General features: G+C 43.5%; 1 protein-coding gene across 2 annotated transcripts in view; it reads left to right on the top strand.

Moving 5' to 3' along the window:
- The window catches only part of LOC126428203 (guanine nucleotide-binding protein subunit alpha-11-like), a 122,307-nt gene that overhangs the window by 96,604 nt on the left and 4,381 nt on the right, over positions 1-21,322 (top strand). The window contains exons 6-7 of one of the 2 annotated variants that reach the window (XM_050090115.1): positions 6,990-7,143; positions 15,073-15,192. In XM_050090115.1, coding sequence (XP_049946072.1) covers positions 6,990-7,143; positions 15,073-15,192 — 274 coding nt within the window. The remainder of the gene's footprint in view (positions 1-6,989; positions 7,144-15,072; positions 15,193-21,322) is intronic. The other variant, XM_050090116.1, reaches the window with a different exon arrangement.

Here is a 21,322-nt window from a genome sequence, read left to right as displayed (position 1 = left end):
AATCAGTTATTTCAGTTTCAGAAAATATTAATAATTTACTCAAGAGAGAGAGCTTCACAAATTGAGGAAGTCAATAATGTGTTGGTTGATATCTGACCCTTATGTGAACAGTTATTGATTGATTGACAGAGCTGTTGGATGTCCTCCTGTGGGATATTGTGCCAAATAATGTCCAATTGGTGCATTAGATTGTCAAAATCGTGAGACGGTTGGAGGCCCTCACCCATAATATTCCAAATATTTTCAATTGGGGAGATATCTAGTGACTTTGCTTATCAAGATAGGGTCGGCAAGCGTGAAGTCGAGCAGTAGGAGCTCTCGCCACGAGTGAGTGGGTATTATCTTGGTGAAATGTAAGCCCAGGATGGCTTGCCATGAAGAGCAACAAAACAAGGTGTAGAACATCTTGCTGTGCTGCAAGGGTGCCATGGATGACAACCGAAGGTGTCCTGCTATGGAAATAAATGGCACCCAGACCATCCCTCCTGGTTGTTGGGCTGTATGGCAGGGGACTGTCAGGTTGCTATCCCACCACTATCCAGGGCATACCCAGACATGTCTTCACCCTGGGATCTCACTGTCTTCAGGGATGAGTCCAGCTTAAAATTGAGTCCTGATGACCAACAAAGATGTGCCCTGAGATGCTCCAGACACTGATGGGATATCACCCTGACTGTCACCTGTCATACGGCCCAATAACCAGGAGGGATGGTCTGGGGTGCCATTTGTTTTCATAGCAGGACTTTTTTAGTTGTCATCCATGACACCTTTACAGCACAGCAGTATATCAACAATATTCTGCATGTCATTTTGTTGCCCTTCACGGCAAGCCACTTCGAGCTTTCATTCAGGAAGACAATACCTGCCCACATGTGGTGGAATATACACTTCAGTAGTGATTTTGTTTTATTATAAACATGGCATATTTCAGGAAAATTATATTCCCATCTTCAGTGGGTTCTGGGAGTAGGGTGGATGTCTGCTGATAAATCATATAATCAGTTTACAGTATGTTGTTTATTCGGTGCATAAGATACAGCCATAAGTGTAAATGTCACCTTGCTGCGATCACCAGTCAGGGACTGGAGTACGGTAAGAGTGCTGACCTTAACATGTGGCCTTCACAGATGCATCTAACTCCCATGGTGTCACCTGGCCATGCAGACGGTGGCAGAATGGAGCCACACTGTCAGCAGTCTGCCAGGTGAAGAAGCACAGTGTCTGGCTGTGGGTTGGGGGGCCACACTCGGCTACAGTGGTCTCCACAGAATTCTGTCATGGTGGCCAGTACAGATGTGGAGCTCAGTGCAGTAACATCCAATTACACAGAGATCAGCCATGGACACATGAGCAACTGGCATATAAACATACAAATCAACTAAAGAAAACCAATAAATCTGTTCAGATCATAAAATCTACATGAGCGAAGCCTCTCTATATAAGGAACTGTCCTGAGTGGTCTACTGATTCATCTTTGCCCAGCCCAAACTGCTACAGATAGAAATTTGAAATCTGGGGAGGATATTAAGTGTATACTGTAGACATCATTTAAGAAGGAATTGTCTAAAATTCCACTTCTAAGGGGGTAAATAGGGTATGAAAGGGTTTTTTGAGCATATGTTGCTGTGAAGGAATTTAGGAACCAGAACTACATAGACTGGTATTTGATTTCTCTGATAGAAATAAAGAAATACATATTTCACCATTTTTGGAAATTCAATCCCAAAGTTGGTGAAACAGTGGACTGAAATGAAGGAGGCCAGTTCAGTGCCTGCAGCCAACCTGACTGCGTGTTGGACACACTGTTAAGGAAATGATTATTAAAGAACAACTAAAGTATTTTTAAAGCTATGTGTATGAAAACTGATATTTGACTCTTGATTAGAAATAAAGAAACAGGTGTTAAGGAATTTAAGTTTTTATTTATTTTATTTATTTATTTTAAATAGACGTACACCACAAGAAGTCAGGATTAACAAAAACCTCCAACTGCAGCTACAAGAATCACCAGAAGATTTAGGTGTTGCAATTTGTGAACTAAATCAAAGAAGGCTATTTAACAGTCACCATGACAAATTGGCTTTGTTAGAATTGCATAGAAAGAGAAACAGCTCTTTCATACGTTATTTTTTCACTAGGCCTGATATCCTTTTTTAAGTAAATGATTATTATAAATCTACTAAAGTATTTTTAAAGCTACAGGTATGAAAATTGGTATTTTACTTCTTGAAGAAATATGTATTAGGGGATGAAAGTTTCAATGGAAATATCAATAGATGAATGTAAATGGTGGGATTAACAAATTAATCTCTGACTGCAGCTACCAGAATCACTTTTTGGTGAGAAACACATTTGGAAAAGACCATGCTTACATGGCCTTAGTTATCATGAAAGGTTTAGAAGGTGTTATAATTTGTGAAATGAATCAAAGAAAGCTATTTATCAGTCACCATGATCGACTGGCTTTGTCAGAATTGCACAGAAAAAGATATTCCTTTTTAATATATTAAATTTTCTATAGGCCTAATATATGTAAATAAAATTATTTTTGTTGCAATTACTATGCAAATGATAGTGAAGCAGCAGTTGTTAAGGTAGTTTATATACATAAAGTAATCTAGAAGTAATTCTCATTATTGCCAATGCAGGTAGATGAGCACTAGTCACAATTTGTTGTTAGTAAACTTTACTGAAGTGGCTGCTTCTGTCTATTAATGTATAACTTGTTTCATTGTTCCTCATCCCTGAAGATCCTCCTTAATCCTCCTTAGTTATGGAACACAACATGTCAGTGAACAAGTGTATTAGTAGATTGTGTTGTTTATGAAAAGAATTTCATGTGTAATTAACTGGAAGTGACATCAGTGGTTGGTCACTTTCTTCATTACTGCTTTCAAGAACTGAACTTGAATTACAGCTTTTTCAAGTTATTGCTCTGTTTAAATATCACAGTGTGGTCTTTTCAGTATCTTTAACATTTGCACTATCTTTTGCACATCCTTAGCAGTTTCTTCTTTTATTCTGCTTTGTGTAACTCTCATCAAGATTTTAATGTGAGTTTGTTGACTTTTTTTTTGCTCACCCTTCTTTTTTTAGTCACAATCCTTAGCAGTTCAAATGAATTTAGTTCTCAGTGGTGGGGAAGTAAGGTCGAATAGAAAATACCTTTTCTTTTAAAATCCTTTCCACAGTGTGAACAAGCCTATATTTGTTTGCCATGACTACTTCTAGCAGTTCTCACTTGGCTGTGAGTTCTATGATTGAGATACTGCTACTCTCATCTACATTTACATCTGCAGCTACTGGCTACTCTGCAAATCACACTTAAGTCCCTAGCAGAGGATTCATCAAACCACTTTCACACTAATTCTCTATTCTCAACTACAATAGTAAATTTTCTTTGCTCAAAATAAGGGTAGGAGCTTTATTTCCTTGAACTGCATAATCTGGAGCATCATCCATTTATGTAGAAGATCTGTGATAAATCTTACTTGCAATTACTTAATGTAATTTGTTCTGTTTATCTCATCAGCTTTCTTGTGAGGTGTTTCTGTTTCTCCCCAGTTCAGAAGTAATGAACACTGCAAAGAATCTTTCTGCTGTAAGATCGTGGCAATTTATTTGGAGGGGTTAGCATTCCAACTTATTTAACAACTAAGTGAGCTGGTCTCAAGCTCAGGGTCCCATTTCACAAGTGATGTGGAAGAAGAAGGGAGATTAATTACAACTTCACAAAAAAAGCCATGGATCACCTGGCCTGGGGAACAGTACCATGTAACTATCCTTTGTCATGGTTAGAGTGAAGTCCTCAATAACAGTGAAGGTGGAGATGAATATCATTGGTATGACTGAACTGACAGAAGAGGCAAAACTGCTCCTAGGTTTAACGTAAAAGTTGGAAACTAAAATCCAGACATGTCTGTTACTGGATCAGGTGTTGTTCGGTCAGCATCTGTAGCCCATGTTACTGGTAGCTGGAAAATAACACATTAAGACTACACCTACATCTACATGATTACTCTGCAATTCACAGTTGAGTGTCCGGCAGAGGGTTCATCAAACCAGCTTTTACTGGAGGGTAGAAGTGATCGATGATTCTCTGCTGGAGGTTGGCGACGGAGTGGGTGAAGAAGGCAGCCAGTCAGTTGACAGGACACTTTATTGATGATCACAACCAGGCACAGACCATCATATCTGAAACAGGCAGACTACAGGCAATTGGAGGTGATTTGGACCCCAGAACACTGGTTCAGCCGTGCCGACACAGGCGATTCACGAGGATGGTAACAGTGGCCTCACTACTACAGTGTGAAGGTGTAGCTGATGGCTGTGGGGTAGAGTTGTGGCAGTTGACAATGTCCCTTGGCCCAGGTTGGACACTCGGGCAGTGGTCGCAGGTTCGCGGCCCAGCAGAGGCAGAGTTACAGATACAGCTACGACCGACACGGACTCTGCATCATCAGGCGGCCCAGCTGTCACGACTTGCTGACGGGCTGTTTCTGGCCAGTTTAAATTCCACTTCCATCTGCTGACTGTCACGGAAGCCCCCTCCCCTGTATTGAGGCTGCATTAAAATGTCTGGAGTGGAGATGACAGTACTGTGTAGTGTAATAGGTAGGTCAGTCACTCACGCAACAGGGGTCCACGTGACATCCCTCGTGCAGAAGTGCCGGTTGTGGAAGCCACGTCTTCTAATGCCGATGAGCTGGCAGCGCATTGGTCGGTAAATGGCCTGATTTTGGTTGCTGAGCTGTGGTCCTGGCTGCTGGTGTTTGAGCCACTACAGGTACTGACGCCACTTCCACAAAACACCAGCCTATAATTAATTTATAAGAGCTACGTGACCTATACATAGACAGCATAGTGACTACAATTACTGAAGTTAATAAATCAGTGGAGGAGGCTATGACAGTGTTTCTGCTAGAAAGAGCAGATAAACAGTTGTTAGGAGACTCCTGTATATAAGACCAATATCCTTAACATCAGTTTGTTGCAGAATTCTTGAACACATTCTGAGTTCACATATAATAAATTTTCTAGAAACCAAAAAGTTAACGTCCATGAATCAGCAAAATTTTAGAAAGCATTGCTTGTGTGACACTCAGCTTGCCCTTTTCTCACATGATATACTGTGAACTATAGATGAAGGGCAACAGGCAGTTTCCATATTCCTAGATATCTGAAAAGCATTTGATATGGTGCCCCACTGCAGGTGGTTAATGAAGATATGAGCATACAGAATAGATCCCCAGATATGTGAGTGTCTAGGAGACATATGAAGCAATAGGGCTCAATACGTTGTTCTCAAGATATGAGCATATAGAATAGGTCTCCAGATATGTGAGTGGCTAGGAGACATATGAAGTAACAGGACCCAATACATTGTTCTCAATGGCACTTGCTCATCAGAGACAAGGGTGTCATCAGGAGTGCCCCATGATAGGACTACTATTATTTTGTTTATACATAAATGATCCGGTGAACAGGGTGAGAAGCAATCTGCAGTTGTTTGCTGATGATACTGTGGTGTACAGGTAGATGCTGAAGATGAGTGACTGCAGGATGATGCAAGATGACTTAGACAAAATTTCTAATTGGTGTGATGAATGGCGGCTGGCTCTAAATGTTGAAAAATGTAAGTTAATGTGTACGAGTAGGAAAGACAAATCCATACTGCTCAGGTCCAGTGTTAGTAGTGCTCTGATAGAGCACAGTCACATAGTTTAAATATCTGGGCATTTAAGTGTTGTGATAGGGAAGGTGAATGGTTGACTTTAGTTTCTTGGGAGAATTTTAGGAAAGTGTGGTTCATCTGTAAAGGAGACCACTTAGAGGATGCTGGTGCAACATATTCGTGAGTACTGCTCAAGTGTCTGGGATCTTCACCAGGTCAGATTAAACAAAGACAATATACATTTTGCATAAGGAACATGAAGGTAAGTTACAATAAATCAGGACTCATACTGAGGCATACAGACAGTTGTTTTTCCTTTGCTCTGTCTGTGAGTGGTACTGGAAAGGAAATGACTAGTAGTGGTACAGGGTATTGTATACCATGCACTATACAGCAGCTTGCAGAGTATGTATGTATGTATGTATGTATATAATAGAGAGAAACATTCCACGTGGGAAAAATATATCTAAAAACAAAGATGATGTAACTTACCAAATGAAAGCGTTGGCATGTTGATAGACACACAAACAAACACAAACACACACACAAAATTCAAGCTTTCGCAACCCACGGTTGCTTCATCAGGAAGGAGGGAAGGAGAGGGAAAGACGAAAGGATGTGGGTTTTAAGGGAGAGGGTAAGGAGTTGTTCCAATCCCGGGACTGGAAAGACTTACCTTAGGGGGAAAAGAGGACAGGTATACACTTGCACACACACACACATATCCATCCGCACATATACAGACACAAGCAGACATTTCTGCTTGTGTCTGTGTATGTGCAGATGGATATGTGTGTAAGTTACATCATCTTTGTTTTAGATATATGTATGTATGCAGATGTAGATGTACTACAACACTCAGGAAAACTACTGAGGATGTGTCAAATCCAGGTCATGTAGCATTGTTGGCGTATTGTATTCCAAAGGTAGACCAGTGCACTAGTACGCAAGTGTTCATAATGTTTTGGCTCATCAGACAACTGTAACAGGTATTTGAGAAGCTAGCTGCTGATACTGAAAGACATACAATAATCATTTTGATCAGTCTTTCCTTCTCAACCTGTCCAGTAAGTCTCCCCTGACTTCTGGGTGATTTTTTAACCTTTTCCTAAACCCCACCAGTTCTTTTTCCTTCACCCCTCTTCCTTCCTCTTCAACCCTTCTGCTAGAAGGGGAAATCAGTGGCTTCGGAAGCTCTCAAACTGTGATACCTTTTATATGTGTGTTCTCCTGCTGGCTGTTGGGGCAGCAGATTTTTTTTATCTACCCAATTACATCATATAATCATACTAACTGCAATGTTTCTCCAAAACAGAATCGTCTCAGTGTGAGCCTGGCGCTATTCAGTGTGCTGCTCACCTGCTCGGCATTCAGATACGCTTCTGTCATTGTCTTTCTGAACAAAATAGACATTTTTGATGACAAGATAATGAAATATGATCTGTGCAATTACTTCCCAGAGTACGCTGGTAAGTACCTGACTAGAAGACAATGTATCACTTTTATTGAACACAGGTATGTGGATAAATAAGTTGCAAACATCCATATACCACACATTTTTAAAAATTTCATGTCTGTAAGTTTCTGGAATCAGAAATGGAATGATCTTCTGTGAACAAACTCATTCAAATATTTTTGATATAACTGATAAAAGGGTTCTACATCAAAAGTTTTCTCATCTGTCTTTGTTTCCCTTTGTATGTATTAGTTTTATCACTGTGCTGTCTTGTACCATTCTGCCACATCAGTCCTATTTGCTAAGAGTCTCACACATTTGAACAATACTCTATGATGGGTTGTATAAGCATCTTGTAAGCGATCTCTGGTTGCATTTTCTTAGTATTCTACCAATGAACCAAAGTCTGTGACCTCCTTTACCTACAACAGTATCTATGTAATCTTTCCATTTCAAACAATGGAAACAACAGGTAGGAATATCAACAATGTAGGAAAAGATAGATTGCTACTTACCGTAAAGAAGGCACGTCAAGTTGCAGACAGGCACGATTAAAAAACACTTACATGTAGCTTTCAGCACACATATGACCGCCAACTCCAGGATCCTTTATTGTGTGATTATATGATAGCGGAACGAGCACTGGTAGCAGTTACTTCTGTAAAGTATCTGGGAGTATGAGTACAGAATGATTTGAAGTGGAATGATCATATAAAATTAATTGTTGGTAAGATGGGTGCCAGGTTAAGATTCATTGGGAGAGTCCTTAGAAAATGTAGTCCATCAACAAAGGAGGTGGCTTACAAAACACTCGTTCGACCTACACTCGAGTATTGCTCATCAGTGTGGGATCTGTACCAGGTCAGGTTGACAGAGGAGATAGAGAAGATCCAAAGAAGAGTGGCCCATTTCATCCCAGGGTTATTTGGTAAGCGTGATAGTGTTACGGAGAGGTTTAGCAAACTCGAGTGGCAGACTCTGCAAGAGAGGCATTCTGCATCGCAGTGTAGCTGGCTGTCCAGGTTTCGAGAGTGTGCGTTTCTGAATGAGGTATCAAATATACTGCTTCACCCTACTTATACCTCCCAAGGAGATCACGAATGTAAAATTAGAGAGATTAGAGTGCGCACGGAGGCTTTCCAGCAGTCGTTCTTCCCGCGAACCATTCGTGACTGGAACAGGAAAGGGAGGTAATGACAGTGGCACGTAAAGTGCCCTCCGCCACACACCGTTGGGTGGCTTGCGGAGTATAAATGTAGATGTAGATGTAGATATTTGACAGGAATGCAACATGACATGGGATGCAAGCAGCAATCCGGATATGGTGAGGAAGAGGAAAGGGAAGGGCATGGGGAAGGGGTAGAAGTGTACGGGTGGGGAGAGAGACGAACGCTGTCTAGTGGAGTGTGCAGGGACTAGACTCCAACAGGTGCAGTGTCAGGAGGTTGTGGGGCAGGTACGTCGGGAAAAAAGGTACAAAAAATGCGAGGAGTGGGGAAAGATTGGTGGATGCATTGACAGAGGACTGTAAATAGACAGGATGGGAGTTGAGACTGGGGAGGAGGTGATAGGACATAGGGGTGGAAACTGTTGGGTGGAGGGTGTGGGGACAGTATGTTACTGTAGGTTGAGGCCAGGATAATTATGGGAGCAGAAAGTGTGTCGCAAAGATAACTCCCATCTGTGCAGTTCAGAAAAGCTGGTGGTGGAGGGAAGGATCCAGGTAGTGCCATGCGGGTGCCTGTGGCTGTTCCACAGATTTGGCACCTTCCTATTTCAACCTTTTTATGGGCCATCTAGAGGAGACTTTCCTAGTCTGATTCAGGTTCATTGTGATATCTTCATGATCCGGACCCTGGACCAAGACACCTTATCTTTGTTCCATCACAAACTCAGCACCTTCTCTCCCATCTACTTGATGTGGTCCTCCTCAACCCAGTGTGCTGCCTTCTAAGATGTTGATCTCCTCCTCTCTGACGGCTCCATCCACACCTCTGTCCACATTAAAACAACCAGTTTATTTATTTATTTATTTATTGTTCTGTGGGACCAAATTAAGGAAAAGTCTCCATGGTCATGGAACGAGTCAATACATGAAATTATAACACAGTAGTAGAAACAGATAAAATGAAATATAATAAACATATTCAGGCAACAAGTCGTAAGTTTAAATAAAGAAAATCAACAATGTAACACTGGTATTTGCTTAATTTTTCAGCTCTTCCAGGAGCTCCTCGACAGAGTAGAAGGAGTGAGCCGTGAGGAAACTCTTCAGTTTGGACTTAAAAGTGTTTGGGCTACTGCTAAGATTTTTGAGTTCTTGTAGTAGCTTATTGAAAATGGATGCAGCAGAATACTGCACTCCTTTCTGCACAAGAGTCAAGGAAGTGCATTCCACATGCAGATTTGATTTCTACCAAGTATTAACTGAGTGAAAGCTGCTAACTCTTTGGAATAAGCTAATATTGCCAACAACAAATGACATTAAAGAAAATATATACTGTGAGGGCAATGTCAGAATTCCCAGACTATTGAATACGGGTCGACAAGAGGTTCTCGAATTTACACCCCATATAGCTCGAACAGCCCATTTTTGAGCCAAAAATACCCTTTTTGAATCAGAAGAATAACCCCGAAAAATAATACCATTCGACATAAGCGTATGAAAATACGCAAAGTAGACTACTTTTCGTGTTGAACTGTCACTTATTTCAGATACTGTTCTAATGTTAAATAAAGCAGCATTTAATTTCTGAACAAGATCCTGGACATGGGCTTTCCACAACTGCTTACTATCTATCCGAACACCTAGGAACTTGAACTGTTCCATCTCGCTTATAATATGCCCATTCTGTCTGATCAAAATATCGGTTCTTGTCGAATTGTGAGTTAGAAACTATAGAAACAGTATCTGCATTTTGTCAGCTGTCATCCCTTTCAGACCAAAAAATCCTTCCCATATAGCCTGGCTACCCAGGAATGGCATATGTGCAGTGACAAAATCTCTCTTGCTCAGTAAGCTGAGGATCTCATGAAGGCCTTCACAGACAGGCACTATCCCACAGACCTAGTCTGCAAGCAGATCTCCTGTGCCTTTTCTCCTCACAACCCCAATCCTCCCACCACTCTCAAAACCAGCCACTAAGGAGTGTCCTTCATCACACAGTACAACCTCGGACTGGAACAACTGAACCACATCCTTCACCAGGGCTTTGATTACCTTCGACATGCCTGAAACGAGGGACATCCTACCAGAGATACTTCTAACCCCTCCTAAAGTCATATTCTGTCACCCACCCAACCTCAACAATATGTTAGTCGATCCCTACGCCACTCCCAACCCCGACCCCCTGCCACAAGGATTGTGCCCCTTTGGAAGACCAGGGTGCAAAACCTGCCCAATCCATCCACCCAGCACTTTCTATTCCAGTCCTGTCATAGGTTTATCCTACCCACCTGTAAAAGCAAACATGTCATTTACCAGCTTTTCTGCTATCATTTCACAGATTTTGATATCGGTATGACTATAAAACACCCGTCCACCAGGATGAACAAAAAAAATGGTTCAAATGGCTCTGAGCACTATGGGACTTAACTGCTGAGGTCATCAGTTCCCTAGAACTTAGAACTACTTAAACCTAACTAACCTGAGGACATCACACACATCCGTGCCCGAGGCAGGATTCGAACCTGCGACCGTAGCGGTCGCGTGGTTCCAGACTGTAGCACCTAGAACTGCTCGGCTACTCCGGCCGGCCAGGATGAACAGCCACTAACCTGTGGCCAAGAGCAAAATACAGAGTCCACCAGAAAAATGTATGCACTCTGTCTGGCTCTATCAAGATATCGATATTGTCATTCGATTTGAGTTATGAGTGTATTCTAATACAGTCTTTGGCTCAACAGATGTTAGTACTTTCATCTCATTATTGAGAAAACAAGATGGCTAGAGCATACTTGACAATCAAGCAACAAAAATGTATTGTGAAATGGTTTTTCAAGTATGATAACGCCGTTGATGTGCAACGTCAATGGAGGTGGGAGTTTGAAACAGAACTGCCAAACCGCCTAACAATTAAACACATCATTGAAAAGTTTGAATTGCATGGAATGATTTGTGATATTCACACAGGAACGTCAGGAAGACAGTGTACAGCTACAAGTCCTGCTTCATTGGCTCTTGTGCTCGAAATATTTGTTAACTCTCCACAGAAGTCTGCTAGGCAATGTGCACATGAAGTAGTGTACAAAGAATTATGAAAGCTGCAAAGTGGAAAGTTAACATTCCACATTTACTGAAAGTGATTAATGATGACGATCCTGGTTGCTGAATGCAGTTTTGCAAATGGTATCAGAAAATGGTAACTGATGATCACGATTTGTGATGAAGGTAGCGTGGAGTGTCGAGGCACAATTTAAACTTAATGGAACTGTGAATCGGCATAACAGTGTGTACTGGGCACTGGAAAATCTGAATATTTGTGTGGGTAAAGTGGTCAATATACTAGGGGTTCATATATGATGTGGACTATCATCTAAGGGCTTAGTAGGACCCTTTTTCTTTCATGCTACTGTCACTGGGTGAGTGCACCTGGAAATGTTACACACATCAATTTTGCCAGATATGCATGCACTTTATGGAACTGATGAAGAGGTCTTCTACCAACAGGATGGGGTGCATGTGCAGCGATCTCCACTGTAACATGGGCTGACGTCGTTGCAGCGGCCGCTCGTCATTCTGTTATGTATATAGCCACCAATGGTGAACATTTTGAACATTTAAAATAACCATGTGCTAAACTGAAAGTTGTACAACATGTGTGATCAATTATTAAATTTAAATAAACACATAAGTAATACTTTTTGTTCCTTAAAGTGTGTATACATTTTTCTGGCAGACTCTGTAGACCACCCTGTGGTACAACATGCAGCTGAACCTAACGCACTTGATTTCCATGACTGCTTCACTACCGGAGCCATCTGGATCCTTCCCTCCACCACCAGCTTTTCTGAACTGCACAGGTGGAAATTGTCCTTACAACACATTCTCCGCTCCCGTAATTATCGTGGTCTCAACCTACAGTAACATACTGTCTCCACACCCTCCACCCACCATTTTCCACCCCCTATGTCCTATCATCTCATCCCCATTCTGTGTGCGTGTTTTTACTGATGAAGGCTATGGCCAAAAGCTTTTAATCATGCCTATCTGCAACTTGATGTGTCTTCATTATGGTAAGTAGCAATCTATCTTGTCCTATAATGTTAATCTTCCCATTTCATATACCCATATACTGTTATACCCAAGCATTTATATGAGTTGATGAATTCCAATTGTGACTCACTGATATTGTAGTCACAGGATACTACATCATTTTGTTTTGTATAATGCAAAATTTCACATTTCTGAACATTTAATGCAAGTTGCCAACCTTTTCACCACTCTGAAATATTATTGCAGTTTTCTCAGATGGTACTTCATGCAGATAACTGCATCATCTGTAAAAAGTCCAAAGTTACTATTAATATTGTTTGCAAGGTGAACAAAAAACATGAAAATGGAAGTTACTTTCTGAATAGCCATTGCACATCAATGCTTTAGATCAGTGCCTCAAATTTATTGGAAGGTCAGGGTGTTCATATGAAGAGCAAGTGTCTTAAAATAAGGAGTGTTTAACGTCTTCTGTGCACTTCATTAACTTCTGAGAGCAGTATGGCAGTTACATATGCTTCTATTTAGATCTAACAGTGGAAACTGCAGGTTGAAATATCAACAAAGCTAAGTGTCTACCAGTCTTTTTGTCATGCCTATCAGCAACTCAACATGTCAGTTTTGTGGTGAGTAGCAATCTATTTACATCTAAATTGATAAGATTGCACTGTCCAAAGGAAACAGTCTAGATCACATTTTTAATTTAACATTCATAGATTTGGCCAAACTGGGCCATATTCAGATCTAAAACTAAAACACAGGAGTAAAGTTTCCACCAATGGCATCAGCTTATTTGCATGATTACAACTTCTAATGAGGCAAACTGTGAAGGTTCTAAACTGGTTCCAGCCTCATCTTGCGGTTCTTGGTAGTGCATTAATTCACTGCCTCCTAATTGAAAACTTTTTGGGTATTGAATGGTAATAATAATAATAATAATAATAATAATAATAATAATAATGTGCGTATGGCATTGGTGGCCATGAGACCCCTCGCAGGGCAGTTCAGCCACCGCTCCACAAGTTCTTTAACGCCACTACAGCGACTTGCGAGTGAATGAGGATGAAATGATGATGAAAGACACACAACACCCAGTCATCTCGAGGCAGAGAAAATCCCTGACCCCCGCCGGGAATCGAACCTGGGACCCCGTGTGTGGGAAGCGAGAATGCTACCGCAAGACCATGAGCCGCGGACGGTACTGAATAGTGTTATAAAATAATGGGCACAACACCATTGTTTTTCATTTCACTTGTTACACATTTACTAATTTTGAACTGACTTGTTGGATAAAGCCAGTTTCCTAAAACTTCTATTCATATGTCAATAATCACAGGCTAGACCTTACAATCACGAAATTTCAGTGGCAGTACTTATCATAAACTTGATGGTGGATACAAATTAGTAAGATGGACACAGTACCCTGTGTAGGTCACCACACATACATTCATGCAAGTGTAAACATTTACACGTGTATCAATCAAAATATTTCACTAACACTTATTGTTAACAAGAAAAATGCCAGGAGACTGTTACTTGTTCCACAGCAGATAGTGGACAGGCTTTTATATCTCATACTGCATAACTTGATCTAAATAAGCACAAACTTGCATTGAAACATTAATGAAGTATTTTCCAGGATCTAACTTTACAAATTGTGGATACTGACACGGAGATATTAAAACAATGATTGTGGTATTTGTACTCATTTCATAGTTGTTGCTCCTCTGTGAGCTTGCTTGTGCTCTTCTTGTACATAGACAGTACTTGTGAGATTGCTCTACGTGGAGTGAGGATTTTTGGTTTGGAAGCGATATTTATAAAGTGGTGTAAAGGAGGTTTTAGAATTTTGGAAAACCCATATTGGGTTCTAAAACTGTAAGGTTCAGATCTATTGTAGTAGCTGCATTATGCATTCCAACAATGACTTGGTTCACATAATAAATAGGTAGTTTACAAAAGGTTTTGGAACTATTTTGTATGTCTACACTCGGAATTACCTAATTACAAGTATAGTTTGCATACCTGAAGTAATAATAAATTATGCAAATTTCTAGTTAGTGTTTAACTGGTTGATGTTAGGTGTCATTTGGTGATGGTGAACTTGAGAACTGAACGGGTGTAACAGCACAAAAGGCGATTGTAATTTTGGGTGTGTCTGGAGTTCAATATTATCTGTTAAGTTAATTAGTTTTTGGAAGATTAAAGTATGTGCTGTTAAGTCTGGAGTCATAACTTTCTAATAGTATGTGTCAGTATGTCCAAAACTACTATTCCATGGGGTAATGATAATTGAAAATATTCCTTACTTTTAATCAATATGGTTTTCAGTAAAACTAAACACATTACTGTAATCAGCAACTGAAAAATACCATCCAAATAACACATTAACATGAAATGTTGTCTAAAAATATCTTGACAGATTTGGGTGTACGCTACATATACTGATACAGATAACTAGACTCGAAATTGAAAAGAAGGGAAAAAATACAAATATAGTTATTAAATACGAGAGCAACAATAGCAGCTTGCTCTGTTTCAACATCAGGTCATGTCAAAAGCCCTAATTTAGTCAGAACAGTTTATCTCGGTTAAATAAATAAATAAAAAACAACCAGTAGTTACATGACTTTTTTTCATATGTTTATAAGAACACATCATGTCATCTTCCACAACAAAGCTCTGTCTTTCTGGTAAACCTGCAGATAATTTATGGTAAATATGTTGCAGGACCCAAACAGGATGCAGAAGCAGCAAAGAACTTTATTGCAGATAAGTTCCAGGAGTGCTGTGAAAAGGAAAGGAACGATGACAACAAGGGTGTTTACATACGCTACACTTGTGCGACAGGTGAGAAAAATCTCTATCCTTCAGTATGACAGTAGCTGGAATATATGAGGTGCACAATGGAGTAATGGTATGTTATAAGAGGGCAGAGTGAAAACAATGATGTAGTTATGAAATGTGCACAGAAAAGAACATCACAATATTAACATATGCTTTTCTTCGAGTGCTAGAGAACATTAGTATTTAAGATGGAGGTGTAAAGGGGAGTAAATGGGAGGATGTATTGCCCAGGTCACCTGCTCGCTTCTTGCAAGGTGCAGTTCTGAGGAAGGGGGGGGGGGGGGGTGGGAGGCAAGCTCATGACTCCACCTCCCCAGTTAACATTTTAATGGAAGAGTTTAACAATTGTGGAAATTCCTGGATGGAGCAACAAATAAAATAAGGGAATGGGAACCACTCATCTATAACAAATAGATGCATGGAGTCCAGTGACACATATCAGAAAACAGCATTCACATTAGCTTTTTAGCACTAGTTCTTTTGTCCATCAGTAATACACACATTCACACACACAGCCACAGACACCCAAAAGCATACTTGCATGTGTGTGTGTGTGTGTGTGTGTGTGTGTGTGTGTGTTTGTGTGTGTGTGTGTGTGTGTGTGTGTGAAGGTGTGTACTATTGTTGGAGAAGTGAGTTAGTGCTTGAAAGCTATTGTGAATGCTGATTTCTGTTATGTGGTACTGTGTTAACCACATGGATTTGCTCTAGGTGAGTAAGGGTTTAAATGCTCCTTGACATCAGTTTTCAGATTTCACAGTTAACTTTCTAATCTTCTGAAAGTAATGTAGCATGAAAACTAAAGTGTCCACAAATGGTAAGGAATTCTAGATACACTGTGTGATCAAAAGCATCCGCACACCTGGCTGAAAATGACTTACACGTTTGTGGCACCACCCATCAGTAATGCTGGAATTCAATATGGTGTTTGCCCACCCTTAGCCTTGATGGCAACTTCCACTCTTGCAGGCATGTGTTCAATCAGGTGCTGGGAGGTTTCTTGGGGAATAGTAGCGCATTCTTCACGGAGTGCTGCACTGAGGAGAGGTATCAATGTCGGTCAGTGGGGCCTGGCACAAACTTGGCATTCCAAAATATCACAAAGATGTTCTATAAAATTTACGTCAGGACTCTATGCAGGCCAGTTCATTATAAGGATGTTACTGTCATGTAACTGTTATAACCTTTAATCACTAATAAAGTGCGTGGAGATACAAAAGTAGAAACACTCGCGGGTTACATGTTACTAACTCCGTATCTGTCATTCGACTGCCGGGCCGTGACATGCGGCCGGCACCGTTCATAACCAGGTGGCGCTCCCACGCTCGGCCGAGCTGCGGAGCGCCTCTATCGCCGTGTTCGCGTACTAACGTAGCGGCACTTTTGAATGTCGTGGCACTGTCACAACACTTTTCCCCCCTTGAAAAAAAAAAAAACGCTCACTTTCGTGGAGACACGGACAGTGCGGAGACATCCATGGCCTCTTGAGAGGTCCCGAGAAGATCCCGCGGAGAAACACGAGAGTATGGTCGAAAATGTCCAGGACGGAAGCTGGCGCGTGGAACGTGCCTCCTGGACGAGATGATGGGTGAAAACTCCGGAGCAGCATCCATAGGTGTCGTGGACCTGGGGGTGTGCTCCAGCGAGATGGGTCCCGGAGAAGGCGGCGTCGCGACTGGGGCCGGTTCCGGCGTACTCGGAAGCGGTAGCGACGGCGGCGGCAGCAACACGCCCGGAAGATCGGCAGCAGCGACAGGACTGGCTGCTCGGGCTGGTGGAGACGAAAGAAGGGGCGGTGGTACCGGCGTGGCCACCACTCGTGGGCGCATCTGGTCGTAATGGCGAACAACCATGCCGTCGTCCGTACGTATTTCACAAAGCCGGCGGCCGCGAAGAGCCTGGACCACCCCTGGAATCCATTTAGGGCGAGATCCATACCCCCGTGCCCACACGTCGGCGCCCACCGGGTATTTTCCCGCACTAGGGGACACAGTACAAGGCCTGACAGGGTGAAGCAGATGCAGTAGGGTGCGCGGTTGGCGGCCATGCAAGAGTTCAGCAGGGCTGCGATCACCCAGAGGCGTGAAGCGATAAGAACTCAGAAATTGCAACAGAGCGTCATCTGTGGAAAAATCACTAAGGAATTTTTTCATTTGGCTTTTGAAAGTGCGGACAAGGCGCTCGACCTCCCCATTCGATTGCGGATGGAAGGGCGGTGCTGTAACATGATGAATCCCTTGTCCAGTACAAAAATCACGGAAGGCCTGCGAAGAGAACTGAGGGCCATTGTCCGTGACAATCGTGGATGGAAGCCAGCGTCGTCGCCACAGTGGTGGGCGACGGACAGCGAACAACAAACGGAAACTTCGAGAAGGCGTCAATCAACAGTAGCCAATAAGTGCCGAGGAAGGGGCCGGCAAAGTCAGCGTGCACCCGTTCCCACGGCTGCGCCGGATCAGGCCATGGAGAGGGCAGAGTACGAGGCGCAGCCAGTTGTTGAACACACTGATCACACGCAGCGACCATGTGGGCGATGTCCAAATCGATACCGGGCCAATAAACGTGCCTGCGGGCCAGGGACTTAGTCCGAGAAATCCCCCAATGGCCCTCATGCAATAGTTTGAGAACAGCTTTGCGAAGAGAGGCGGGCACCACAACCCGTGGAGATGCGCCATCCATGGCCAGAAGAACAACACCCTCACGAACAGACAGACGAAGGCGCAAGGCATGGTAGTTGCGAAGGGGATCCGACGCCCGGCCCTTGGTCCTGTCCGGCCAACCCCGCTGAACAAAACCAATCACCTGACGCAGGACCGGATCCCGCGCAGTAGCCGACGCGACCTGCGAACCTGTAAGTGGAAAACCCTCGACCGCACGACGTTCTTCCTCGTCAATGTGGAAACAGAGGAGTTCATCGCGATCGAAAACCGGGTCGGGGCCCATCGGCAAACGCGACAACGCGTCAGCGTTGGCGTGCTGGGCCGTGGGGCAATAGTGAATCTCATAGTGAAAACGAGACAAGTATAAGGCCCAACGTTGCAGGCGGTGAGCTGCCTTATCCGGAAGCGACGCCGAGGGGCTGAACAGAGAGACCAGCGGCTTGTGGTCGGTGATGAGGTGAAACTTAGAACCATACAAAAAAACGCTGAACTTTTTCAGAGCATAAATGATAGTGAGCGCCTCCTTTTCTATTTGAGAGTAACGCCGTTGGGCATCGTTGAGGGTCTTGGAAGCGTAGGCGATGGGTCGTTCCGACCCATCCTCATACCGATGGGCGAGAACAGCCCCTAGGCCATACTGTGACGCGTCAGTCGCCAGAACCAAGTGCTGACCCGGACGGAATGTGGCAAGACAAGGCGTCGACTGCAAATGAGCCTTCAGGCGGACAAAAGCCTGCTCACACTCGGCGGACCAACAGAAAGGAACGTTTTTGCGTAACAGCTGATGCAGAGGATGAGCCACCGCCGCCGCGGAGGGAATGAATTTGTGATAATAAGCAACCTTGCCTAGAAACGCCTGAAGTTCTTTGACCGTAGACGGCCGGGGTAGAGTGGTAATGGCCGCAACGTGCTGTCGTAGAGGGCGTATACCCTCACGGGACAAGTGGAAACCAAGATACACAATGGAGGGCTGGAAGAACTGAGACTTGTCCAGATTGCACTTCAACCCTGCTGAATGCAGAACCCGAAACAGTGAACGCAAATTGCGAAGGTGCTCCTCAGGGGAGGCCCCCGTGACAACAATGTCATCCAGGTAGTTGATGCAGCCGGGAACGGAAGCCGTGAGCTGTTCCAAAAACCGCTGAAAAATGGCCGGCGCGCTAGAGACGCCAAATGGTAACCGCTGGTACTGATACAACCCACAAGGAGTGTTGATGACGAGAAATTCCTTGGAAGATGCATCCAATGGCAACTGATGGTACGCCTCCGATAGGTCAAGTTTGGAAAAGAACTGGCCCCCAGCGAGCTTGGTAAATAACTCCTCAGGACGGGGAAGAGGATAAGTGTCAATGAGGCTCTGAGCGTTGACAGTGGCTTTAAAATCACCACACAATCGCAGACTCCCGTTTGGTTTAGAAACCACCAAGATGGGCGATGCCCATTCGCTGGAGGTAACAGGAAGGAGAATCCCTGAAGCCGTTAACCTGTCTATCTCAGCTTTGACAGGCGCACGCAACGCCATCGGAATAGGGCGTGCCCGGAAAAACTTAGGGCGAGCCGTAGGTTTAAGAGTAATGTGGGCTTCAAAATCCTTGGCACGACCCAGACCAGCAGAGAACACGGACGAGAATTCAGAACACAAGCCATCCAGCTGGGGATACGGAATGTCCTCAGATATGAGGTGCACATCATCATCAATGGAAAACCCGAACAACTGGAAAGCATCATAACCGAACAGGTTTTCAGTGCCCGCATGATCCACCACATAAAACGTGAGGGGCCTAACAACAGACTTGTAGGCAGTGGAAGCATCAAACTGGCCAACAATAGGAATTTTCTGCTTATTATAAGTTCGTAGATTACGCGTAACAGGAGACAAGGGAGGGGAGCCCAACTCCAAATACGTGCGAGAATTAATGAGAGTTACTGCAGAGCCAGTGTCCACTTGCATGCGAATGTCTTTATCCAGAACACGAACAGTAACAAACAACTTATTCGTTTGAGAAAGCACACAGTTAACATCCATGTCCGATGCCTCGTCCTCGTCGACAGGAACTTTAGGGGACTGACACACAGAAGCAATGTGGCCTTTTTTCCTACAGGAATTACACGTGGCCCAACGTTTTGGACACGCGGCTCTGTCATGCTGCACGAAACAACGTGGACAAGAAGGAAGGGCGGAACGAACCTGCTTCTGTGGTTGCTGTTTTCGCTGCGAGCGTGGCGGCCCAACGCGACGTTGTTGACGCGAGTGCACCACCGCCACATCGTCGTTTCCCTGTGAAACAGGCACATTGTCTGCGTCGAACGTGGTCTGGACAGCGCCTACATCACACCACGCGTCTATTTGCGCACCAGCAGCGTGAGACACTTCAAATGATTGAGCGATGCTGAGAACTTCCGACAACGACGGGTTTGGCAATTGTAAGGCACGTTGCCGAACTTCTTTATCAGGAGCAAGCCGTAAAATAGCGTCCCGAACCATTGAATCAGCGTGAGTGTCCGTGACAAACTGACATTTCCGACTCAGACCGTGTAGTTCCGCCGCCCAAGCCCGGTAAGATTGATGGGGCTGTTTACGACACCGGTAAAAAGCCACGCGGGCGGCAACGACATGGGTGTTTTTTCGGTAATAGTTAGACAATAAGTCACACATTTCTTGGAAGGACAGAGAGGCAGGTTCCCGCAGAGGGGCTAACTGAGATAGCAGCTGATCGATCCGTGGGGAAATCCAAGATAGAAATAACGACTTACACATAGGAGCGTCGACAACGCCGAAAGCCAAGAAGTGTTGCCGCAAACGCTTCTCATAATCCTCCCAGTCTTCAGCGGCTCCAAGATTATGCTCTGCGTTTGGTGGGACCAGCTCGACGTCATGTACTATGAGGTGTTAAAACCAAGTGAAACAATCACAGGTGCTCATTACCACATGCAATTAATGCGTTTGAGCAGAGCATTAAAAGATAAACGGCCATAATACAGTGAGAGACACGATAAAGTGATTTTGCAGCACGACAACGTTCAACCCCACGTTGCAAAAGAGGTCATAACATACTTGGAAACATTAAAATGAAAGGTCCTACCCTTCCCGCTGTATTCTCCAGACGTTGCTCCCTCTAGCACCTGTTTAGACCACTGGCGGTTGGCCTGGCTGACCAACACTTCCGATCTCATGAAGAAGTCACAAATTGGATCGATTCGTGCATCGCTTCAATAGATGAACAATTTTTTTGACACGGTGTGAACTTCCTTTCTGTGTTTGCTCCGTTTCTTTCGCTGATCTTTCGTCTTCTTTCTTCCTTCTTTGTACCGCGGCTATATCTCAGGGTTTTCAATGCAGAAATGTTGTGAGAAGGGGGCACATGTGTGTGGTGGTTCACGATATTGTAGTGCTGTGAGGGAGCGGCACTCGTGCCTCTGGTTTGAGAATACTGATGCCTAAAGTACGAACATTTCTGAAAATAAAAACGTGT

This window comes from Schistocerca serialis, chromosome 12 (genome assembly GCF_023864345.2).
Source record: "Schistocerca serialis cubense isolate TAMUIC-IGC-003099 chromosome 12, iqSchSeri2.2, whole genome shotgun sequence".
Lineage (NCBI taxonomy): Eukaryota > Metazoa > Arthropoda > Insecta > Orthoptera > Acrididae > Schistocerca > Schistocerca serialis.
This window is presented reverse-complemented; position numbering and strand designations above follow the sequence as displayed.